The sequence below is a fragment of the Ylistrum balloti genome, unplaced genomic scaffold, assembly GCF_031769215.1.
Source record: "Ylistrum balloti isolate Yb309-2 unplaced genomic scaffold, AGI_CSIRO_Ybal_v1 Utg370754, whole genome shotgun sequence".
NCBI classification, from domain to species: domain Eukaryota; kingdom Metazoa; phylum Mollusca; class Bivalvia; order Pectinida; family Pectinidae; genus Ylistrum; species Ylistrum balloti.
In genome coordinates, this window is record NW_026782443.1 from 798,429 (window position 1) to 825,571 (window position 27,143).

General features: G+C 35.7%; 1 protein-coding gene across 3 annotated transcripts in view; it reads left to right on the forward strand.

Annotated features, from left to right (window-relative positions):
* Window positions 1-27,143, forward strand: part of LOC132558073 (cGMP-specific 3',5'-cyclic phosphodiesterase-like) — a 70,264-nt gene that overhangs the window by 20,217 nt on the left and 22,904 nt on the right. For all 3 annotated transcript variants that reach the window (XM_060222597.1, XM_060222596.1, XM_060222599.1), the window contains exons 2-7: window positions 7,135-7,852; window positions 8,074-8,232; window positions 10,106-10,195; window positions 11,044-11,184; window positions 18,867-18,914; window positions 23,570-23,634. In XM_060222597.1, the coding sequence (XP_060078580.1) occupies window positions 7,154-7,852; window positions 8,074-8,232; window positions 10,106-10,195; window positions 11,044-11,184; window positions 18,867-18,914; window positions 23,570-23,634 (1,202 nt within the window). In that variant the 5' untranslated portion in view covers window positions 7,135-7,153. The remainder of the gene's footprint in view (window positions 1-7,134; window positions 7,853-8,073; window positions 8,233-10,105; window positions 10,196-11,043; window positions 11,185-18,866; window positions 18,915-23,569; window positions 23,635-27,143) is intronic.

Sequence of the window (27,143 nt, forward strand, 5' to 3'; positions counted from 1 at the left end):
GCTGAATGCATCATTGTTACATACATTATACGAGGGGAGAGGACAGAGAAGTTTCATGGATGAGAGTAAATTTGTCACTTGAGTTAACGGAAAATTTTCATTGCTTTTCTTCCAACGTTTTGCGATTTAGAAGACATATTGTGTAGATGTGTATATTTTCGCTGTATATTTATTTCACGATTTTGATTTTGCAGTTATGTCTTAATGATAATTAAACATTATTGCAATTCAAAAAATGCTGTGATTTTGATTGAATAACATTTGCAATTGTTCCTTATATGGAATTTATAATCCTATAAAAATGTCTCTGTTATATCTGTCATTTCAGTATGTTTACATATGTCAAGCGAAACAACATAGATACCACCAAATATCAGATCAGTACATACATTGTATCTCAATATTGTGAGTGGTTTCTTACCATTTTTTTCGAGAAAAGATGGCGGCATGAAGGGATATTGATTATGGTTGACGTGCTCTAAATCACATCAGATGGATTTTGAAGATAAAAGTGTAAATGAAATCAGAAATATTTCATAGTATAGCAATGGACCATAGGAGACCCTCAGAAAGGTTTGTCGTATGTCAGCAAAATTGAACTGTTAAGGAAATAGTTTGAACGCGTAAGTTTACTGACGTCATTTCTAGTTTGATACTTCCGATTCACGTGTGAAACACTCGGTCAACAAAAAATGATAAAATCTAACTGGTGTATACTGTACATGTGCACATCTATTTAGTTTACTTTATGATACTTTACGTGTTTGTTATTTCATTGCTTAGATATCAAGGGCAGCGTATCGGGGTGCGAGGGAATCCGAGGAGAGGAAGTCAGGGGAAGACAAGAAGGGGGAGGGGAGTGTGTTGAGGTGTGGATTTAGAAACATCAGTCTTGACGAAAGAGTTCAGGCTATTGAAACTTGTGACGTGCGTAATATACATACATATAGCAGAAGTAAATCACTTTCACTCGACAGGTGGTCTGACGTCATGTCCTGACGTTTGGTGCTTCACTTGTGACTTCCGTCTCGGCTCAGGAGTGAAGGTCGAGCCGGTTTTGTATATATACGTTCTAGTCACTTTCTCAAATGTAAATTAGTATGCTTATCATACATGTAATTTAAACGGCAAGGAAAATCACAACGAAAAAATTATCTATTTGTGAGCTCTTTGAGCCTTTGTGCAAATGTACAAAGTATAGTCCTAACATCATAAGATATAAGAATAAAAAAACTCGGGAGACGTTTAACGAGGGGGGAAATACTAACAGCAAGTAAACCTTCAAAGACGAAATAAAAAAGGTCATGTGATACTGAAAAAAGTATGATAGATTTTACGCCATATGTCATCAAATTTTCATCTGATTTATAAACGTGGAGTTCCTGATATTGCGTATATATTTTTACCGACATCGTTTGGTAATATATTGTCACTGGCTACGTGCTGCCGTCGTATCTCCGTTACATATAACCATACGATCGCTGCCGAAATCAGAAAAAACATACCTGGTACATTATATACGAATGAATACTATTGTACAACAGTAAAAATCTTACCAAACCTGTGCAAGTGTATAAAGATTGTGTTGAAAACAAGTTTATAATCTGTTCCCCTACATATTGTATAATTGTAAAGAATATTGCAAGTTTGAGGGTAATTGTGACAGACAACACATTTAAGGTACCTTGGAACATTTACCTGTAGGGGGAATTGTGTATCACCTGTGTTGGTATAGTGCACTTCTAGTTCATCAGTAGTCTTTTTCTCGTGAACTTCTAGTCTTTACCGTGTGCACTAATAGTGCACTAGTGTGGAAAGATTAGTCTACAATTAACTGTATAGGCAGAAAGACTCCCCGCCGTGGCCCCAAACCACCAATATTAAATTCCTCTGTCCCTGGTTATTATTTATATATATGTCAAATATCTTTAGTAAATATTTACGGTAAATAACATTAACGGCGATAAATAGAAATAGAGGTGACAGCCATAGGCAGCTGGTCGTTTTAAAGGTAATGTAAATTTTAAGTTAGAGCAGAAACAAGAAACCATAGGACAGGAGTTTTAATACACTCTAAGTGGGCGTAACTTAGCGATTATAGAAGCTTTTGGTTGAACCAAGTATAAACACACACAGAAAATTTCAATTCAAATACCACTTCACTTTACCGACTTTTAATGTCCAGTATATCACTACCTGATATTAATTTCGTACAGGTAAGACATGTATTCAGTATGGAAGCAAAAACCTGTCAGTGTAACATAGTTCATTTTGAAAATACGAAATAATTTTTTTTTAAATACAAGATGAATCTTTTATATATCTGATTTTCCACTGAAGTTATTATTTTTAATTAACAGAACAAAATTTATTTAGCACTGCTTAAAACGCCACGGTAACGAACATCTAGGCTTTACGTATGTATATATATAAAGTGTATGAAGGCATTTACTATGTGTAGTATTATCAGAATGACGTTAGTCATTATAAACCGTTTTATATGTAACACTTGAAAAGTAGTTAAAATTCTCAATAAAATTCTGAGATGGAATTCTTGACCTCGAGCCAGCGCAAAATACGATAGGTGATGTAAGTGTGCCCTGTTGCATTCCTAGTTGTGACCGCGTAAAATGTTTACCATTTATAAGAACTGAACAACAGCTGTAATTCTGTCCATACGGATAGCCGTTCAATAGTAATAAAGCCGAACAAGAAATTGCACACAGGATATATGGTCAGAACAAGGCTAATGGTATTTCAATTAGTAGCCAAGCGGAGAATGATGGACACCGTCGCTAAATGATGTTTGTGTAAATCTATAAATACCCATCATCTATACGATGTTGAATGGATTATAGATTTAGAATATGGGAGGTACACTATTGTGTAAATACGGGTAACATTGCTTGTAATTTAAATGTCGTGCTTTATACTGGTCAGACTTCGCTAATATTAGTAGTGCTTTCAACATGGGATGTATTAAAACTTATCGTGTGATAGGAATGTCGTTTTTAGCCGGAATCAAATATATCTTCAAATGACCATGAATGTAACACAGTAGGCGTAAACACGCGCACTTGTTGGTAATAGCCATGTTTACTACATGTTGAAAAATAATAATGTTACATTTACAAAAGCAACATCTCATCAATTCATATACTCATACTATTTCTTCGCGTTGTGTCTGGTATCAGAACTGTCCATCTGGTGGGCTCCCCCAAGGCCGTGTGTTCTAACCTAAAGATCGCCCCCTTTTCTCTTACCCTGGACCAAGCTTGTCCGGCCATCCCCTAATATGGACTTCACTTGTTGCTAGATGATACAATTGTTGAAGTATAGCCACCTGTAATTGTTACTTGAAATAGACCCTTATAAATACTCTACTACTAGGGGCCACTGTTAGAACGTGAATTTGCATAAGTTTGATTATCAAGGAAGTGGGGATAGTCTCTACTTAATTAACTGGCCGAAGCTGTACACCCACTGATAAGATTCTCGGGGCCCAGACTACACCAACCTAAGTGTATATATGCAAGTAATTATCCACACCCCTGTGAACTACCTATATGTGTTAAATTGATATAGTATTGAATATTAAACGAACTATTGTTTAAGCTAACTTATTTCAACCAATCCCATATGAAAATCCAGCTGTTTTACAGAATAGACTAACAGGATCAGAAGATATCAGTGCTGTCCACTGTAAATACAGTTACGAAATATCGGTGTGCAATCATAATTCCCTTCCAGCCTACCCGATATTACGTATCGATAAAATTAATCAACCAGTCAGTCAAATATTATTGACTTAAATATCTGAGTTACGCTAATATCGAAACCACATTTTGTAACAATATATCTAAACCCTATTTTGTTACATGAGGTACATACGTCTCAAATGTGAAGGATATATCTATAAATGATGGGGTTACTGTTGAGAACTGTCGCTTTGGATGGAGACTAAGAATTAAGAACGATACTGTCTTAAAGACATAGCAGGAGAAAAAAGGGGAAAATTACGGAAAACTTAGGGGGACAGGGAACTTATTTGACCTTATTCTCTGTCCTCTCAAAGAGGTCACGTATTTGTTCTAAATCGAACACATTCTCTGTTTAAAGGTCACGTGCGATGACTCTTGTTTCTCTATGAACATGTGATAACTATTTTGATTTCTTACTTAAATATGGTATGATGTAATTACAGGCAATATCTACATTATATTATAAACATCCATTCAGACAAACGTGTTTGATGTGATAAGATAGTAAGTTAGTTGCTTTGTTCCCGAATCGAATATGGAATCAGTATTAGGTGTAGTCCCTTCTTCTTGTTGATATCTTATTTTTGAGGCATTAATAAATCCGTAGAAATCCCCATGCATATTTATGCAATTTTATAAATGTCTTCGCAAAACCGATGATGGCATGGTGATCGCTTTCTACCCAGATTGGTGTCGAGAGAATCATGATTGACATCGGTCTGTATGTATATGAAAAGAATTCTCAATTTCAGATTCTCCGTTACTAACATATATATCCTCCCTGCCTTCTACACGCAGACTATGGTTAGAATTCTTTAGGTAAAAATATTTGATTAATACCATCCTCTACATACTGAATTCAGTTATCATTTATAATGCATATTGGGATAGAAATTGATTTTTTCATACCAGACTAAGATGTGAATGCGGTCCTCTGAAATATGATTATTCTCGTGCAAACTTGCAACTATCTTTGCGAAACAACATTTTGATAATTTGACTATGTATAATTTTGAGATTAGTATCATTTGGTGATCAATTAAAACCGCCCCCTCGCTCAGGTCTTTTAATGAAGAATTCACAATGATCTAGTCTAGTGTTTGGGGGCTTTTTAAGTGATCTGGCGGGAAATAGCACGATACAGTGACGTAATCAAAAATGGCGGATTGAAAGATTTTCGAAGCGCCGAAGCTTTGAATAGTTTCCACCACACGACGATATATACGTGCACAGACATCAATAAGACAGAGTTAAAGAAGAAATATGTAAACTCCACGACAGTCTAAAAAATTAAGGTAAAATATTTGGGCTTTTGAATGTGAAGTATTGCGACGTAAGCCTTGTAGAACATTCAGTGAATATTTTTGTTGTATTTGAATTGTTAGAAGGGAGGAGAAGGTAAACACGAAAAGGAAACAACACTACTGTTTTCATTGTCAAACAAGTAAGTTCCATAGAAAAAAATAAACTGAACCACATGGATTTCTAATCACCTCTATTGAGAATGGATGGCAGACAGAACTGATAGATATGATAGTAGGGTAACAAAAAACTGTTTCCACATGGACAATATGAATAGGACCAGGGGTCAAGATAAAAAAATATATAAGAAGCAATGTCGTCTTGATGGAAAGAAGCATTTCTTCAGCTATTGAGTTGTTGATTTATGGAATAGTTTACCCCAAATTGTTGTCAAGCTGAATCTGTTATACAATTTGAAATTGGAAAAATAACCCTTTACAGTAACTTATGTTAAGCCATTGTACAGGGGAATTATTTACATTATGCTTTGTGTTGATATTGATATGGACATAGAGGCTGCAAGCCTGCGTACATTATTTATGCTAATAAATGTTAATAAAAGAACATTTCTGTCTCAACAAATGGTGTTTTGATGTCGATATTCACGTTTAGGTTTTGTTGTTATCAAAATTATTTTTTTATATTGATTGTAATCTTTGGATTAACTAGGAAATGGTAAGGAGGCGGACACAAGAGGCGTTCACTCTGCTCCAAATACACACTCTTGTGACCTGTCAGTGACTGAATTACAATTAAATATGGATACTTCTAAATTCTGTCAATTATAAATATCCATTGCAAACCCTTCTATATAGATGAATCCAGGAATTTTCAAACAATGCGTCAATATTTAGCTTAACCTGGTTAAGCCGATACAGGATAGATGAAGGTCCACTTGGCTGTCTGCATTCTTTTATTGTTTTATCACAGTGGCACAAATTGAAATCCCAACAGCACAGGTTGTGGTATTTAGGGTCATTGGTTTTGAGATTTAGGAAATTTGAAAATGGGGAAAGGTTATTAGTGTATAATGAGTGGGTCAGTGTGGCTTTTATATCTAGTGCTAAAGAGTTTCACCTTTGTAAATCTTAAACATGATATTTCTTTCATACCATGCTATAAATCTAATCAATGTTTTAGCTGCCAGGAGAAAAAGGAAAAAGTGATAAAATTATATCAAAAAATTCTTAAATGAACATTTACATGTTGAGTTCATTCAAATGTAATTCCTCGAAATGAACTTCTCAGCTGTTTGTAATTCATTATGTAAACATACTGTATTGATAAGCTCAGTTGTTATTTGGAGTTAAATCCATGTTCTTGTTTGCCTTGAGGGGGTTGGGGGGCAAGACTTTCAGTACAAACTTCAGTTTTAACCATGGTACTTGTGACATGTTTTGTAGAAAAAACTTAATCATTCCAATCTAAATATAAAAAAGATGTTCAAAATAGTTGACTGAGAATTTCAGTTCAAAATTTCAGTCTTTTGTATTTGAAGCTCTGAAAATTTATTTCATGAGAAGTCTTAAGATTCAGTTCATGTTTATTTAATTGTTAGATTTCCATTCAAATGAAATCTTAAGAACAGTTTAACAGATTGTGATCTTTATCAAAGCATGTCAATAGTCATTCAACAATATTTTTAAAAGACCACGAACTTTCTGCTTTTAAAAACTGAGACAGAATATGAAATTAACTATTTATCACAGATATTTGTATTTCAACTTGAAACCTAAGTTATAAGATATTTTGCATTTGCTTTTTAAAGCATTGATTTTGGATAAAATATATTAAATAGTATAAAACCTTTTAAGATGTACTGAAGTATCTCAGATTTAATCCAAAAGGGACCCAAGTCATAAAAAAACCTATCATAATGCAGACTCTAATCCATTGTTATATTAATTCCAGTGGTTGAAAATTGTGTCAGCCAGTCATATTGTGTAATCATATGAAATGATCATATTCTATGATAAAGAATTCTTCATCAAATGACAATTTGTTAATGGGACACGGACCACTGTATACTTTAGGTGTCAATGATAAATGACTTTTGTTTTCTTCCTTTCAGATTTTGATTTTCTTCTGCAATGATGGAAAAGAAACCAAGTATGGAACCTTTGACAGAAGAGAGGGTTGAACATTTCCTTATGAACCATGAGGATTTTTTGGCAAAGTTTTACCAAAAGCATGGTTCAAAGGAAATGCTAGAAAAAATGACTGGGAAAAAGACTTTAAATGCTCAAAATATCAAAATTGTGAAATCTGATACTTTTTCTACAGATGGTCTTTTGTCCCCTAAAGGGAAAGCAGTGGCAGAAGTTCAAGGAGCATCACCAACAGGTAAACCTGTTGGTGGCTATCAGTCATCACAAAGGAACTCTGTCACCACCAGTATGTTCAAGCAGTATGTAGAAGGACAAATGAAGAAAATGAAGAAAGCGTCTTTGGTTCAAAACCTTGTTAGTTTACGAAAACTGAATGAGCAGGAATTATTCATGGAACTCATTCGAGATATTGCAACAGAACTTGACGTAAATGTGCTGTGTCATAAAATATTACAGAATGTCAGTATACTGACAAAAAGTGATCGTGGAAGTCTGTTTCTGGTACGAGGCAACGACCAAAAAAAATACCTTGTGTCCAAACTGTTTGATGTCACTAGAACGTCAACTCCAGAGGAGTCCATTCACACAGAAGAAAATGAAATAAAAGTGCCATTTGGAAGGGGAATAGCAGGTCACGTTGCTGAGACAAAAGAAACTGTCAATATTAAGGAAGCTTATGATGTGAGATATGTTAAAATAATTTTTTGTTTGTTTGTTTTAATATTCCCAATTTTCATACCACATTTACTTAATTTTTTCAATTTTTTCTAATCTGGAACAGGAAATATACATACCGGTACTTGTGTGTTTCCTAAGTTTTTTTCCTTCTTATTTTTGAAATAATTCAATTGGTATGCCATGAGAATTAGCAAATATTAATTAATATTATGTATGTTATGCAGGACCCAAGATTTAACCAAGATGTTGACAAGAAGACTGGTTACAGGACACATAGTATACTTTGTATGCCAATTCTTAGCTATGATGAAGAAATAGTTGGTGTTGCACAGATCATCAACAAAGTTGATGGTCCACATGAGTTTACTGTACAGGACGAAGAGGTAAGTAATCCAATTAAACTAAAGGAATGGTAAGGTATAAAATCACTTTACCAAGTCTATCATAAACATATTTGTAAGATCAAACTTTATATACTTTATCAGCATGACATGGAGTTTTTGTTTTCCAGAAGAACGGTTAAATTTGACTACTGGGTATCTTTAACAGAGTTATTGTCCCTTGTTTTTTTTTAATCTTTTTCACCATACTCAATAAAAATCAGTGTTTGAAAATGTCCCTTCACAATATGTCTTTAAAATTACATGTATTTTCAGCAATATAAACTTCTGATTGTAGTTATCTTAATATTGTGTGCAAAAATTGTACTCCATGATCTTTAAAATGGCAACATGTACATTGTGATATTCTGTGGATGGAAGTCATTAAACTGTTGATATGAATGAAGTCAATCGACACCATCTAATGTTTTTTCCTGCTATATTTTCAATCTAATGAATTGAAAATTTTGTATAGCTGGTGGCTTTTTCCTTCTAAGCACGAGGAAATTTGAATCTGAAATGAACAATTGATCATAACTTTAAACTTGTTGTTTGCTGTTGGTTATTGTGTCTTAGATAAGGTCAAAAATTTTCTCACCATGTCCAGCTTTTGTGTCTTTGTTGACCTTACCTAGTTATTATTGGTACACTCCATGCTAAACAATGCAGTGTTAAGCTCCCAATACACGCTTTCTTTTCATTACCAAGTTTAGACAAATATTACGATGTATTCAGGTGTAAGCCAGAATGAATTTTTTCTTTTAAAATGTTTTGACAGTTTGTATCCAGCTTCAGTAATAGCAAATCAAACACACCATTTGTTCACAGATCCTTGAATTGCTTTACATAGTGTAGTTTGACAATGTCAATGGAGATCTGGCCTGCCCGAGCTAAAGTTGTGATGGGATTTATACTTGTTGGGGGGAATTACATTGGGAAATCTCATATAACAGGAATGTAATCATCAAACATTATGTCACATACAAAACAAAAAGGTGAGTTGATTATGATGGATAAATTGTAAAGAATTAAGATTTCTGTTTTTTTAAAACATATCTTATGATTCAGGACAGTTTACTTTTACAATTTATGTTTTAAATTAAATGGTTTATTAATTTTGCTAAAATGACATAATCAGCCAACTGCTTTAGGTTTTATAAATCAGCTTCACATCATAATTTAATTAACACTGCATAGTGTTAAATAGATAGGTCTCCAAATTCAATGAATTTTTTTTTTATATTTTTCAAATATTTTTGTTAAAGATAAGGAATCTTGCCTTCACATTTTGTAATAATCCTTCCTTGAAAATTTCACTACCAAGGTAAAAAATGCTTGGGTTGTAATATACATGTAGGGTAACCTGGCTGAAAAGTACTGCTCAAATACTGGTGGGAACATCTCTTGTCTGCCTATAAATGCCGTTTCCTCTGATTGAAACAAAGTTTTTTATACACCACACCCATCAAGTTTGACATTGAATTAGTTCTTTGATGTAATTTATTTTTTGTCAAGTAGATTTGTGTTTCCTTTGAATCTGTAAGAAATTTGATAGACTATATACTGGGTATATCAATACGATCTGAAGTTGTGCTTTTGTCATCATTGTAACACCTAGCCCCAGACCATTTTGTGTGGCTGAGCTTTGTTATTGGAGTTAAACTGTAAAAATGGGAAGAAATCTTAGCACCTATTATTTGAAAAATTCTATGCTGTTATAACTGATCCTTTTGCATGTGGTGTTAATCAGTGTTGATGATATATATCTGTGGAATTATGTGCCCAAGTTTTCATCCTTGGATTTAATATTGATCTCTAATTTAAAAGCAAAAAGTGATGTTTGTATTGTATTTTGAAATGTATCTGTTTATTTCAGTACTTCCGGAGGTACTTGATTTTCTGTGGAATAGGCATTACAAATGCCCAGCTGTTTGAAATGTCAGTTCAGGAGTACAAACGTAACCAGGTAATAAAACATTGCTGCCCTTGTTCACATATTACTTTTTGATGAACAATAAATGGTTTAGGGGATAAGTTTATCATTGTGTCCTATTTATCTGTTAAAGGATGTGATACTGCCTTTTAAATTTAATTTGATGAAGTTGTGATAGATTATGCCACTTGAGTCCCAAAGTCCCAAACAAGATTCTTTCCATCCATAAAACTGATGTTGGATTATATTTCTTTATTACTCTTTGAATTCTCAGAACTTCCAATAGAACTTACAGTGGTATCTAAATGTAACAGTGATCATTATATTGATAGGACAGGATGAAGACATCAATGGAAAAAATGGGAAATAGATGTTCACTGTGGTTTTAAATTTAGCAAATATTCCAATTATCAAATCAACATATTTTTGACTCTAAAAGGCTGATACTTGGTATTCACTCATTTTGATATAAAATCCCTTTTTTTAAGTTTTGTTTAATTAGCCTCTCACTGAGAACCTTCATCATTTGAAAAAGTTAGTTTGGTGTCTCTTTCGTAAGTAATTTGTCACTTCACTTTATTTTTGGGTAATTGGTTTACCTTTGTGAGGCTGTGCGGCACTCATGAGCAGTAGATAATTCTGACCTTCATTTTTACCTTTGACCTACATTAAAGAAAAGGGTTTGTCCAGCTCTATCTCCAACACTACAGTCACTGGAATTTCATACTTTGGAGTACATGTGAACGTTCACCTTGGTGAGGCAGTTGGTGGAAAAATGTAAAAATGCACCAACAAAATCATGCTGTAACATTTCATGTTATCACAGAGACTTTTAAATTTGATAATGTTTAAAGCTCTTGATTACTTACTGTATTTTTAAGCTGCTGCTCAATTTGGCTAGAGGAGTATTTGAAGAACAAACAAGCCTGGAGAAACTCCTACAAAAGATTATCTTACAGTCCCAAGACCTTCTTAAGTGTGAACGTTGTCTGGTATATCTACTGGATGATGTCTTGGACAAGGTACATATCAAATCAAATAAAAAAATCTTAGTATTTTGGTTCAGTTTAAGACAAATCACGCTTTAATGTACAGCATGGGTGCAGCTACATATTTGATATTTGGGCATTGTAATCATGCTTTAGCATGTCTGTTTATAGGTTGTATGCATGCTTTGTGTTGCCTGGAAAAGAAGCTGTTGCAGCATACATGTTGTGTACTTTATTTGTATTTATAGTCACTTTTTAAAATGCAGTGCTCAGACTTTTAAAGTTGGCTTCTGTAGAATTTACGTTGTAAAAAGCAAATTTCAATTCATCTTTGTACTTTGTAGTATATATCTGTTAGACTGCATTATTCATGATTAGAGAGTTTAATTGTCGTGTTAGAGTTGGTATCAACATGATTATAAGGTCATTTAAATTTTATTTCTTTAATATATTGATTTTATTTCATTAAGATTGAAATTCAAACTGCAAATATTCAAATTCAGTCACCTTCACTGATAAAAAAACAAAGAAAGAAAAACAAAAAAAACCAAACAAAAGTAAGAATAGTTTGAATGAAATAAAATAAAATCATGTAACTTATTTCCATGTGGTTAAAGATTATTTTGGCCGACATGGTGATTTTGTCATCGATGTATTGAATAGTAGAAACAGAAACTTAACAGTGTGTTCTTAAAAAATCTCTTGACAGTAAACCATTGCACTGGTGCCTAAAAAGCCATTTGGAGGTGCTGTAATCTGCTTGAAGTTACATCACTCTGCATTGTATTTTAATGAAAGGTCATATTGGCATAATTTTCTATTTTTTCTCTCTTTTGAAAATACTCCGATGTCAATCAAAGAAATATAAACCTATGCCATGTTTCGGCCATCAGAAGATGCAATTTCAGGAAAATACAAATTCTTTAGATTAAAAAACGAAATGATTGAAAATTATATAAATGTGTAAGATTTTTACTAAATGATTAATATATATCTTAACTTTAAACCCATTCAATGCAAGCAAGATTTTGTTTTCTTTTATAATGATTTATCAATTGATTATCAATTGATGCATTCATTTATGCCATCAGTAATCTTGGCACCCAAAAGAGATTACAGGTGTGTAATAACTACAGCAAGGCTGGATAAACTCGAGCCAAATATGATATCTTTGTATAATGATAGTGTGTAGAACAATAGTGTAGTGTGTATATAGAGGATGTCAGTGTGTGTTTTAGTGTAAACATGCTTTGATTATCAATCCAGTGTGTTACACATGGTATGATATATATTGAGTGAAATTTAATTTCATTGTTTTCTTTTCTTTTCAAAACATTGCAATATTTAGAACGTTCTCACAGGCTTGTTTGACAAGGTTATGGAGAAATATGTTAATCACAAACAACTGCAGTGGGCTTTCAATAAGGTAAACGGAGGTAACTTATGTGTCTTAACAAATGTAGTGAAATGCAGTAGGTTGTCATTTTATACAGCCTGTTTTTTTCTGACTTTCTACCATCACTTTCACTACAGAAACTAAAACAGTAAATTAGTAGGCTAGTTTGATAATCATTTGCTTCCTTTATAAATGCGACTATTTTGTGACAGTTTACTTTCTGTTTTGTGACAAGATGTTACCTTTCATAGGTCAGAAAATCCTTCCTATGAATATTGAAAAACAGCAATGGTCATTTTGCTGATCAAATAATAAAATGTCTTATAGGGATAATTGGGTGATGCAGTAGTTAAGTACTGGCCTCTTACCAGGGTGACCAGGGTTCAATTTCTGATTTGACGAGAACGACTGCCAGAACTCTGGCCAGAACAGTGATATTCTGTTTACCTCGGGCCACAGTATGCTTCCATCTGAGCAATCAAGACTGATTACTGTTAGTTATGTGATTTTTATAAAACAATTTAAGTTACTGACATTTCTTTCTGCTAAATATAATTCATTGGCCATAAAATGTTATGAGTATGATATATTTCATAAAACTCTGTTACTGTTCTTATCTGTTTAAACTAAAATGAGGTGCAACTGCTTTAATTGTTGGTCAGGGATTAGTACATGGAAAGTTGATTTTGTTTTTTTGCATTCATGTGCATGCACTTGATTTTTAAGATCATATTAAATGGGGTACATGCACACATGACAATTGTCCTGAAAAGTCCTGAAAGTAAACCTGCCTTGAAATGAGGCATTCTGCAGATTTTGTAAGCTAGAGATTTCTTGCAAAAACAAATGCAACTAAAAGTGCAGATACACTTTACATATCATTGGAAGCTGCCATAAAGGATGGTGATTTTGTTTCAGATTAAAATTTGAAGTTTATATATATTGGTATTAAGATCTCATGTCAGCAAAACCCATTTTTAAGGATTTGCACTATCATATCAAAAATGAGACAAGGTAGCCTGTGAAAAGCACTGAATGAGACTTTGTGTAAGTGAATTAATCAAATGGAGTTGCTATCCACTTTAATGTGACGTATGAGTGAAAAAATATATAGAGATTGCAGAGATAGCAATACTGGTACGATAACCAGCTATAATGCCAGGGGCCAGATTGCGGTCCTTAAACAAAGAGAGTAGGAAGTCCGCAGTCAACTGCACAGAGGCTTAGAACGTATCAACCTTCCTGCCGACACACCAATCACAGAAGATCTTCCATTGCGACTGGTAGACGGCAGAAGCCCTGATTGATGGCGTGATGCAATCTGACACATCTTGAGAAAAGCCTCAATTAGCAAGACTTACTGAGATAGCCTCCATATGTGAAGGTGGAGGTCAAGAGTGTGTTGTCCTGGACCGAGGCTGGCGAAGAAGATTCACCTCGGCCACAGAGGGGCTATCAGAAATAAGGAGCAGTGATGCTCCCGGAACTTGTGTAGCACCCTGCCCACCAGGAAGGGAGGGAATGTATATGCATACATCCCATCCCGGTCCAGAAATAGGAAGAGACAAACATTGGCAGCTGATTGTTCAGGGAAGTGGCAAATAGATCTATAAGAGGTCTGTCCTACACCTTACAAATTCCCTAGAAAATCAAGGGACACAGCTGCCATTCCGTCAACACCAGCTGGCTGTGCCTGGAAAGAGTGTCTGCCAGCATGTTCAGCCTGTCAGGAAGATGCTTGACCATGATGGTCAACTGCATCTCATGGCAGAGAAGAAGAATGCGAACGACAAGAGCACACAGGATGTGAGAATTGGTGCCCCCTTGTCTCTCCAGATACGTGACAACTATAGTTGTCGCTAGCCACACAAATCACTTTGGACTGCAGAATCTTTCGAAAAAACTGCAGAGCGAAGAAAACAGACCTGATCTCAAGCACATTGATGTGCTCCAAGAACTGTTCCCCTTACAACTCCCCCGAGCGGCACTGGCTGTCGAGGTAAGCTCCCCATCCTGCCATGGATGTGTCCATGAACAGGGTCATAGAGGGAACTGGCATGGTCAAAGGCACCCTGCGGAGAATATTCTCCTGAATGGTCCACCAACGAGCGAACTCTCTGACCGACTGGGTAAGAGGAATCCAGGCCTCCCAATTCCTGGACGAAGGAACCCAGTTGGACAGGGGGAACATCTGGAGAGGTCTGATGTGAAGCCTCTTGAGGGAGACTACATCTGCCATGGAGTTGAGATACCCCAGGAAACTGAGGAATTAACGCACCTGGACATGCGACCAAGAGATGAAGGTCAGAGCCAGAGCCCTGGCCTTCTCGAACTTCTCAAATCGTGGAAGGGCTAAGCCCCAAATCGTTCCGAAGTCCTGAGATGGGGAAACCTCTGACTTCTCTCTGGAAGGAATGAAGCCAACTTGTATAAGACTTTTAGGACCAGACAGGTGTTCTTCACTAACGATTCCTTCACCAGGTCAAGCATGGAAGAATCGTTGAAATAGATGATGACATCTATTCTGCGAGAGGGAAGAAATCCCACAACCAAGTGCAGCAGCTTGGTGAAAACACAAGATGCTGTCCTGAGGCCAAAGGACATGGCCCGGAATTGGAACACTTTGCCATTTCATGTAAAACAGAAGAAAGAAAATTAGCAGAGCGGTGAGGGGCGGATCCCAAAGAAGGCCGCTACCTAGACCATCCCTGACTACAGCCCAAGTGTCTCCTGTGATCTCCTCCCACTGCGGAAGAAACGCTATGAAACACCTTCCCACAGGGAGCTCTGGATGGGGCAGAACGAGACCCTGCCAGACCAGAGAATCGTCTGCCCACCTGGAGCCTAATCCTGCGAGACAGGGACAAGAGCTTGATACAAGAGGACCGTCATCCACCTGACCCGACTCTTGGTTTTCCATTGCCAAGGAGGTAAATGAGACAGGAACTCTTCTTCTTGCCCCCAGGAGGCTTGGACTTGGGTGGCCCGGGGATGAATGCCTGCAGGCACTCGTATACTCAGAGCCCAGGGGAAACAGAGACCGGAAACTGGACACCTGGCCTGCCAACCCAGCCCTTTGGGGGAAGCCCCCTGGGTACCCCTGCACAGGAAACTCTGGACTGGACCAGAAAGGCTTAGAACCTGGAACCTGAGACCCTGGACTATGCCGAGTCAGGGTAGGACTGTTCCCCAGTCCCCTTCTCCAGGACTTAACCTGGACAGGCGGGACCAACCCTTGCTTGAAGGAAGAGTGTGACAAGAAGAGAACTCCTCCAGCAGAAATGGCTAAGTTGCCGACCATTCAGAACTGGAGGCAAAGGACCTAGCAGGCTTCCTTTTCCTGCTGGAAGAAGCTCGCTTAACAGGCTGGGAGACCTTGACGTAAGCCTCCACATGAGTTGACATGGCGAAGTCTCACTACAGGGCTAGCACACAGTATAGGCATCATGAAGGTCCCGTTTCCCGAAGAAATGCGAACACCCATATGCTGTACTCTGACATAAACCAGCGCTGGCCATACTCATAAACAAGTGATAAGGCAATAAAGTTTGGAAAAACCAACAAAACAAAACCACGCAAAACGAAAGAAGAAACCTACATACCACGGCAAGCAACAACCAACAATGCAGAAAACAAAATATTAACCTCATGTAACCGAAAAGGCGGAACACATGGTCACGAATTCAAACACATGGAGGAAAAAATGGCCGAAATATTGGCACTAATAAACATAAAAATGTCACAAGAGACCATATAATTTGGATGTTGGCTTTATGAAGATGAAATTGAGTGATATAAAATACTCAGGCATCAATACAAAAGTAGTTTTTTTTTTTTTCATAGGGGCAGAGGTTAAGGGCTTTGGTGTTTGGGGGCTTAAAGCTGGGATTTGAAAGACTTCCAAACACAGCTCATTTACATTTCTATGATAGTAACTACAAGCTGACACCAACATATTTAAAATTGAGATTATATTGGTTATTCTGTGATCAGTTTAGTAAGAGTTAAATTGACTTCTAAAAATTCCTTACATGAACAGAAACACAACAGTATCTGAGAAATATTTTCTAAGTCACAGGAATTAGTAGCCCTCAAAAGAGTATAGGAGTCTTTAATATGTTAAACGTGTATTAAAAGTCATTGATAAAATATGCAATTATCATATATGGTTTAAGATTTAACCAATTAGCGTAAAACATGATTGTATTCTTTGTATGCGAGCTTTTTATCTTTATCTATTGCATCTGACATATTTATGATACTTATTAAATCTGCATATTAGATTAAAAAAAAAAATTTTTATCTTTAGATTTGCCAAGTCTTTCTCCTGTAGTTAAGAGAGTTGCATGACAGATTTCTTAAAAAAAAAAAAAAAAAACTGAGAATGCTGGCTTATATCACTCTAACACTCTAACAATATACTGATTTAGTGAGAATGCTGGCTATATCACTCTAACAATATACTTATTTAGTGATGGGTTATTGATAAAATTCACTAATTGGTAATATAAGAGAGGATGTTGTGCATGCCACAATTTTAGTGTGAAAGGGTAATTAAATCTGATTTTTAAAATTTGTCACCTGACTGATTTCTCAAGATCAATTTGAGAGATCTATATAAACTGTATATGAGCAAGTAGCATATTGATCTAGTTTTGCATGCAACATTTTGAGTTTGATTGGATATTCAAGAAAGCCATTGGCATTTGCTATTTCTGCAGAAAACTTTGTGTTCAATATGTCTCCAGTTGTGTATGCAACAATTGTTTAGAATTTCATCATGACTATCTACATGTGCAAGAACCATTTTCAATGTTGACATTTGAAGCTTGTTTACCTCTCTTTTTTTCAAAATAACTGATACTTATGCTGTCAATGAGAAAATATGAAGTCCCACAGAATCCTTGTTATGCATGGCACATTTGGAGTTTGATAAGATATTCTTAATTTTGACACAATTTATTCAATATTGTTCACACAACAGATAACTAAGAATATATGAGTTTGAAGACCATCTTGTGCCAGGATGTCTTTAGGATTTTTAAGATTTTTTTGGTCTCACTAATTTTTGGTGTGGAGGTATATTAGTGTAATCAATAAAAAGTTTCCTTTTTCAGTAATTACAAAATGATACACCCCATTCAATCAGAAGAGGACCTTACATCAGAGATTTTATAGCTATTGGCTACAAAATGAAGTGATTTAAGGCCAAAGTATCATTGTAGCAGCAGATAATTGCTAGATGCATTATATACATTGCCACCTTCGCTAAACCAGCAAAAGCAATATCAACAATTCCTGCTGGCATCAGCAATTAATTGTGTCCTAGTTGTCATCATGATCTCAGACTGGCACCCAACTGGATGTCCTATTGAATGGTCTGAGATAGGTGGATGGGTATCCCACTTATCAAAGAGGGACTGAAGAATAAAAACAACATCCAAGTAATTATTTGATGTACTTTCAAAACATGTCATACACCATATAAATGATGATAAAAACCCATCAAACATCTAATAGAGATACACAACAGCACTTCTCCAGATCATTTTTTACAATGTGTGTGGTTCTCTTGTTCCATATTAATACTAACAAAGGGTGTTTTTCTTATTTTTGAGTGAATAGTTGGCAGCTTACTAACAATCTACTAATAATTGCCTAATAATATGAACAATAATGAAGAAAACTTTAACTGCCTTCAATTTAGTGAATATTTTTATTTCTTTTTTCCCCATTTGCTTCAGATCATCTGTTTTCCATTACTGGCAATAGTCCATAAGCCTGTATCAGCCTGGCTTTGTTACTTATCTGTGGGCATGACTTTCTTTAAGCTAGGTAGACACATATCAAGATTTCTCATCAGTCTTACACGTTTCATTTGTTACCTTTAATTTACTGCTTGCTAGTCAAAATTGCATTAATTATTTACATTGGTTTCATTAATTTCTGAAACATTATCGATACTATATATCTCTTTTTCATTTAGGTGAAAAAAGGAAAAAATAGTAAAATAATTAAACAAAGTGTTTTAATAATGAATTGTTTTTAAGGTAAACATTTATTTTGTAATATCAGTAATGATAAAAACACAGGTGTTTTGTTGTGAAGCATGTCGGTAGACATTTTCATGTTTGTGATTTGAAATTCTCTGCTTCATCAACACATTGGTTTGAACAGTGGACCAGCACAAACATTTTTTATCTACACAACAGTGCAGCTTTAATATGTTTGATCTGGCACCCTTTTTCTATGAGATGCAGCAGGGCATGTTGTGTACTGTTGTATTTGTTGTCATCAATGTTGTACATTTTTCTCTCAGGATGCAGATAGGCCGCAAGAAGATTATAAAAGGCCAACCAGTACGAAGGTAATTCTGAAAGTCTCATTTAGCTGTAGCCCATGGCATGTAGTTTTCATAGGAATGCCATCATGTCTTTGAACAATTTTAAAGGTTCAGTATATAGAAGAACCTTTTTGAGAGGGTCGGGATCCATTCTCTCTGCATTTTAAAATTATATTCAAGGTAGGTCACATTTCTTAAAGCATGCACACTTGGTTTGTTTTTACTTGTAAGAACTGTTTCTTTAGAACTAAAATTGAAATTTACCTTTTAAATGTGTGTATCTGAATTCTTGAACATATTCGTTAATTTGGGGCATAGGTTTATCTAATTGTAGGCCAAACAATTTATAGACATATACTCTGTATCAGGTGCATTTCCACAAAGATCCAGTTTTATTCTGCCTTCAGCTTTAAACTAGAATATATATACACTGTTTTGTATCCTACTTTTTACATATTTTGGGTCTTCAGGAGGAAAGTAATATTCAAACTGCAGGTGAACTTTTGATTTTTTTCCTAGAGTGTAAACTTTCAGTTGACATGTAAATATTAAGTTAATATCTTTAGTTAATATATTCACAAATTCAGCAATTACTATTTAATGTCTTCTTCTTTTTAACCATTACAAGTATAGCAGTTTCAAAAAATAGGCAAGATTTCAAATTGTTTTTTCTTGTAGAATGCAGATCAAATTTTACAGAATTTCATAAATTGTCTAATTACTTGCCAAAACGTATTTTTCGCACATACTGCTCCAAGGTCAAGGTTACAAGTACAAGTCAAGGACCCATCTTAATATCCTTTGTCTAAAGTCCAAACATTTTCTGAACGTGTTGTAAAATTCCAATCATATCGAGATATATAATGATTTAAGCTTCAAGTTAAAGAAGCTGACAAAAACTTTAATTGTCACCGATATGGTGGCTATAAAAATGGTACTGAACATACATTCACCAGTTTTTTGCCAATGACAAGCTTTTCATTGAAGCTGAGAGGTATTACAGGCTGTTTTCAATAATGTTTATAGTACTCTAGTAACTTATGTATTAAGTTTTGTATCATCTGCAATGTATCAATTAAGACGTTGAATACCCAGTTTCATCTGGACAGCTTTAATTTGAGTCGGCTAACTAAGTGTGACTCAATACAGCAATTGATTTGATTCTCAGATGTAAAGAATTAAATATGAAGTTAATCAGACTTTTTAAATTCACATTGTATCAACTACATAACCTAGAAAGGTCAGAGGTCAAGGTCATTATACATGGGCTAAAGAAATGATATAACCAAAAGGATGTCTTTTTATGATAAAAATAATCATATCATATGCATCACTCTATCAGTGGATGCATGTGACATGTTTGTTCAATAGAATATTTTCAAATGAGATAATTTATTCTTAGGCATTTCATTATAGAATTGATTGGTGTGGTATTAGCACAATCTTAACACAGTTGATTACTTCACTGTATCCAGTAACTTATATCAAAATGGAGCATGTGATCAAAGCATGATATACCTGACAAATTTTAGTAAATTGTTGGTACATTTTCATATTGGTCAGTCATCAATTTCCTTGAGAGAAAATAAGTCTGTATTACTGTAATGTAATGCATGACCTACAAATTTGTTTTCCGAAAGCATGTGTAATAAATCATTAATAAGAGAAATAGTGAAAATAATCTTTACCCAGCTGAATGCCCTACCACAAGGCTAAAGGAAAATTCCCTCTTGCTAACTTTTGCTGTGTTCAGGCATAGGGTAATTATTATTTTAATCATAACTGATTGAAATCATTTACAATTTTTGGAAGAATCTCTTCAATTACTATATTTTCCTGTATATAAGCCACAGAGCCAATCTTTATCATTTTTTGATTTGATCTATATATTATCCACACTGGGCTGTAAGCCGCACACTTACTTAGGATGTGGTAACCATTATGTTGACCAAAGTTTGTTGATATAACAAAAACAGAAGATAATTTATCAAGATTGTCAGTCAAATATTTGATAAAGTTTGCAAATGAATGATGCACTAATATTTCTTTATTTTATTGATGTCTTTTAAAAATTATTCTGATCATCCAAAATACATCAAATAGCAAATGTGGAACTTGTTTGGCGTGGGGTCATCAAAGATTGTCTTCGCACAGATATAAGTCCTGACGATACGTACGGTTTACTAAACAGTCTTTCCATCCGTGTCTGTACTGTTAAAATTTAACAAAACCCGTTGCATGCTGACAAAATTCTTAAATGGTCCCATATTATTTCTTGACCTTGCGATCCCAGTGTACAATAGGCTATTGGAAATTTCCGTAAACTTCCGCCATACCCTTTTGTGATTGCTGTAAAGTAACTGTGAAAGTTAAGAAGATATTATTGCGATTCATATTAGAAGATATGAATTAAATACACTTGAATGTTACTATTATTGCAATCTTCAAATCATTCTGTATACGATTACAAGTGACAGTTCTACACAATCTGGTTTACTTCATTCTGGCGATTTTTTCTTCGTTCTCATACAAGCCGCACTGATGTATGAGCCGCACACTCGACTCAAAAGGTTGAGGCTTATAATCCGGAAGATACAGTACTTGTAATTGTGATAGACAGCAGTGAAAATTTACTGTGTGTTTATAATTACGTTTTGATTACATTTTAATTGCATATTTTAGTTTCTTGTACGACGATGATTTGATGTGTTTATGAGTCACTGAATAGAAGATTCAGAAGTCAATGCTACTTTCTCCTTCACAAAGTTTGTGCCAAAGACAACCCAGGCTCTTCAGCTCTCTCAAGGAGGTCCTTTAACTGAGCACTTGCAGTGGGCAATGGCCAAGAATCTTGGAGTGTTAATAGGCAAACTGTCAGTATTTATAGATCTGTAAAAAGGAGTATTTATGATAAACGTCTTCCCCAGCTATAAGAGTTAGCTCCCTCTGCCCACCTGTAGTACTAAATAAACTCCTTTCTCTTTGGTTGTCTGGCTTTTAATGATCTGTAATGTTTCATCACATTCTATTCAATATACTGTAACATTAACAGAATTAAACTATTTATTTATTAGTGATCTCAGTATTAGCCAATTACTGTGTCACATAGGATGATTCTTAATGAAAAGAATAGCTAATTAATAAAACTGTTCTAGACAGAAGTTGTCAAGGGTAGAGTTTGACAAAACCAAATATAAACCTTGCTTAAGTGTTTCAAACATCTTCTATTTATAGTTAACAGGTTCTATTGATTTTGAAGGATTACTTTAAATCATCAGAATGTATGAATTGCACTGCATGCAAAATATACAAAGAAACTTTGCATGAAAAATGTTTTTATCTTGCCTATTTATGTATCACATTTGCACTTTTCTTTAATACAAATTGTATTATGATTTTTTTTTGTATAATTTCGTGCAAACAATACTTGTATATTAATTTCCTGTATTTTTATATGAAAAGACTTGTTTATTCATGATATCAATATTTAACATACTTGATTTTAATGAAAATGTTTTGTTGTTTCTTGTGCCCTGGCCATTTAATGGGAGGATAAGGGAAGGGGGAGGACATATTTGATATTTATGTACTTTTGTTGCATACTGCTCTGGAACAAGTTCATATTGCTTTGACTTGGGATTTTGATAAAAAGATTTCAAATTCAAGATTTACTGTTTATCAGAAATCACCAACCAATTCAGTGATTTCCCTCCTATGATTGTTTTTTGATATGCCCTGCCTCAAAATTTTGATGTATTATGGTATGACGTTCGTCTGTCCATTCATCATGAAAGCTTGTTTGTCTAGAGAACTCCTCCCAAAGTTTTCTACCAATCTGTTTCAAACTTCAATGGCTTAATCATAATGGCATGAAGTTATGTTCTTTCAAATGGCAATTTTATTTTATTGTATTTTGAAGATTTACTGCCTAATGCTTGCATAATGTTAATGTTTTCCAGACATCTCCTTCCTCAGTTTTCAACCAATTTCTTTCAGACTTGGTAGGCTAAATCACCAAGACTTGATATTGTGCTTATTTGAATGGCACTTTTTGAATTAAACTGTATTTGGAAGAGTTTCTACCCTATGTTGTTTATATGCCTCCACCATAAAATTGGGGTGCATATAGCATTGCCAATGATCGTCTCATCCCATCCTGTCCCAAATCATCCCAATTGGATGTACATGTAAGCACTTTGCAACTTCTTTTGTTATTTGACAGAATTTGCTCAAACTTTATGCAAAGGTCAATTATGGCAAAACTATTATTATTTATATTCAAAATACAAGAACAAATAGCAATGTTCTCCCTCTTCACATTTTGACTCTTTATTACCATTTCCATATTTGTGTTCTTTTTAATACAAGATATATATTCTGAATATCGATGGCAAGGGACCAATGTACATTATTTCGCTTCATGGTACTCCTGTTTGGTCATAGATGTATGTGAGTAAATTATAGGTACATATTAAGCAACAATAGAAAGAGGGAGTTGATGGGCTAATTTGGATCAGAAAGTTTTCCTTGGTTCTTTTTTTCCACTAATGTACAGTTTTAATTAAGATTTTCAAAAAGTTAAAATAACAATACACCAGTTTAATTGTTTAACATTTTATTACAATGTATAAGTGTTTAACATTTTATCACAATGCATAATTTGAAATTTCTGTTTACAGGAAGTTGTTTTCTGCAAAGCATTTGATCTCTGTGCAGAGGATGGTGGGACAATCCACGTACCAAGGTAATTTCGATTTGAGCAACATCAAATACCCTTCCTACACTGAAAGTCATAACTGTGAAACAAACTTAAGGTTTTTTCATGTAAAACCAATTTTCATGTGGTAGTGCTTACCATAACTTTAGTATACAAGTATAGTACCTACACCCATCTTTGTATCCCAAAAACAAAAGATTAAAAAATCTCGCCCTCCCTACGATCAATGAGCCAACACAGTAGAAACATGGTGTGATCTCCCTTCCTCTAACAATCTTTATTGAGCACCACTGAAGGGCAGTCAGGTAGAAAGTAAGAGGGAAGGATAGGGTGAAACTCCATAAAGTTATGGTAAGTATTACTTCCTGAAAATGAAAAAACCTCAATTTCATTTCAGTAATAATTACCATAACTTTAGTATGCAAATTCGTCTCACCATAGTGGTGACTAGATGCCAGGCAGCCTTCCTTCCAGCCACTGACTGTGCCACCACCAGAAGACCCAACGAATACAGGCTTTCAGAGTGGGAAGCTAGGGATCGCAGATAAAAATCTGTGAAGGTATCCCTGCCTCGTCAGAAAGCTGCAGACATGACCTCCTGAAAAGAGGACCCATTGAGAAGGGCCCAGAACGTAGCGAGGGCCCTGACTTCATGAGTCCGCACTTTCACCCTCGCCTGAGCCTGATCATCAGAATTCTCGTAAGCATACTTAATGACCTGGCAACTCCACCTGGAAACCAGCTGGGAGGAGATCTCACATTATCCCTGTTTGATGGGCAGAAACGGGATCGAGAGCCCTGCCCACCTGGTTTTATCGAGATAAAACCTAAGAACTAGACAAAGACAAAGCAACCTATCTCACTCCTCCGTGTTAGTCCTAAGCTGGGATCATGATTGGATCGGGTGAGAACCCTGGGACCTGATTCTTTGTTGAAAGGAACGATCAGTTAGGAGAGTTATGGCAGCGTAGCCTCTGGACCATCGTAGGCAAGAAGGAAACGATGACAAGGCATGGACTTCACTCCAGACAGACACCAAAAGCTCATAAGGAGCCCTAGTCAGGGAATCTAGCACCAAGGCCAGATTCCACTGTGGGGCCAGCTGCCGAACTCTGGGTCTATCCAGAGTGGAACCACTGATTAGGGCAGAAAGAGAGGAGGACAAACCTATCTCTTTCCTGCCGTAAAAAGCAAGAACACTGGCAATAGCTGTACGATAGCCAGCAATATTTTCAGATTGCGGTCCCTAAACAAAGAGAGTAGGAAGTCCTCCCACTTCCTGGATAACAGAACCCAGTTGGACAGAAGGAACATCTGGAGAGGTCTGATGTGAAGCCTCCCTAGGGGGACCACATCTGCCAGGGAGTTGAGATACCTCAATAAACTGAAGAACCAACACACCTGGACATGCAACCAAGCGAAGAGCCAGAGCCCTGGCATTCTCGAACTTCTCCAAAGGTTGAAGGGCTAAGCCCCCAACAGTTCCCCAGGAAACCTCTGACTTCTCTCTGGAAGGAATGAAGCCGACTGAGCAAGACTTTCAGGACCAGACGGGTGTCCTTCACTAGCAAGTGAAGCATGAGGGAGTTATTGAAATAAATGTGGATGTGGAGGAATCCCATGACCACATGCAGGAGCTGTCATAAGCCCGAAGGGCTTGGCACAGAATTGGAAAAACTTGCCATTGCACATGAAATGGAGGAACTTCTATGCCGACTTCTTGATGGGGATGTGGAAGTAGGCATCTTTCAGATCTACTGAAATTGCCCACATTCCATACCTCACTGTGGGGTCTCCATCTTGAAGTGAGGAGAATCTATGTGCCTGTTGAAGGCTCCGAAGTGGGGCAGAACAAACCCTGCCAGACCAGCGAATCATCTGCCCACCCGGAGCCTAATCCTGCAGGACAGGGTCAAGAGCTTGAGATGGCAGGACCACTGTCCAAACGACCTGGCCCTTGGTCTGCCGCAGCCAAGGAGCTGAAGGACGTAACCCAGCACTAGCCATACTTGAAACAATGATGAAATTGTAAGCAAGAAAAACAGGCAAGAAAGTTTTAGACAAAAATTAAAAAACAAACCACCAACGAAAGCAAAAACTAACATAAAGTTGCAAGAAAATGGCTGCACAAAAGCAGCTGACAAAGCAGCAAAATAATAACAAACTTCACGTAATATCTGAAACAGTGAAACACGTGGTCAGGCACTCGAACATGAGGAGAAAAACATGGCCTAAAAATAGGCAGAAATAAACATAAAAACAAGTTGTATAACGACAATATAAATTGGTAGATGGGTAAAAACTTCATAATGAATAATACTCAGATAATGAATGAATGTACTACAAGAAGGAACTGAAAGCTTCAAACCATCTGGACTTGTCGGCAATCATAAAGGAAAGAGAGAGGGAGATCACTCTATGTTTCTGCTGTGATGGCTCATGGATAGTAGGGAGGGTGGGATTTTTTAATCTTTTGTTATTGGGATACAAAGATGGGTGTAGGTACCATATTTGCATACTAAAGTTATGGTAAATATTTCTGAAATGAAATTCTTTATTTATCAGTCGTCTTACTTTAGCGCTTTTTACCCTGAAAGTAATGAGCTGAAGTAAGACTGCGTTATCTACAGTCTCTATATACTGTTTATAAAGAAATTATTTTGGATGTGGAAATTGATGTCATTGTTCTGATTTGCCAAACATGATAATGCGCTTATAAAATTTGATTGCACTAAATTAAGTAAGTTTACAATATCTCTGTTCCTACTGTGTAATCAACAACTATTTTCTTGAGACAAACATATTCAAGATTTCATTGTGACAATTCTGTTTCTTATATAGGATGATTAACGTATGTAATATGGCTGCTCTTTTCGAATGGACTAGTCAGATTTTGAAATCACAAATGATTAAATCTATAATTTATTTTTAAAATCAAGGTAAATATCATTAGTCTTCCACCAAAATTAACAAATTGGTGGAAGTCTGATTATTGCAGACAGGGTTTTTCCCCTCTGTTTAATGATAAAAAGCTGGTTGCTCTCTTAGCTCATTGGAGAGTTGTTTTCATAAGAAAATAAAAAAAAAAATAGTACTACAGACTGGTGTAAATTACAGGTAGAAAAAAACACCAGCTAAGACACTAACAAGCATGATTTGGAAGTGAATTAACAACCTAGTGCTTTAATTCTTTCCTGTTACGTATAGAGAAAGCTGAAGTGCAGGGTTATGATTCATGAAAATGGTAATGGACATGAATGAATGCTTATATACACAACAACATGCAAACAATAGAATTAAGATTCTAGATTTCTTATTGAAGTTTGCAGAAAGTAGGGTTGCTTTTGACCATATGTAACCTGTTTTGAATCTGAGGTGTAGCAGCAAACTGATGTGGTTTTGCTGTGTTGGTCAGAGAAAAGTTGCCGAGCAACAGGCTTGGGCAAGATTGACCAGCTACTGTGTAGTCAGGTGGTGAGGTCTTGGTTGGTGTATAAAAACTGTGGCAAAGACTGACTGGCAGCTGTATGGCCAGG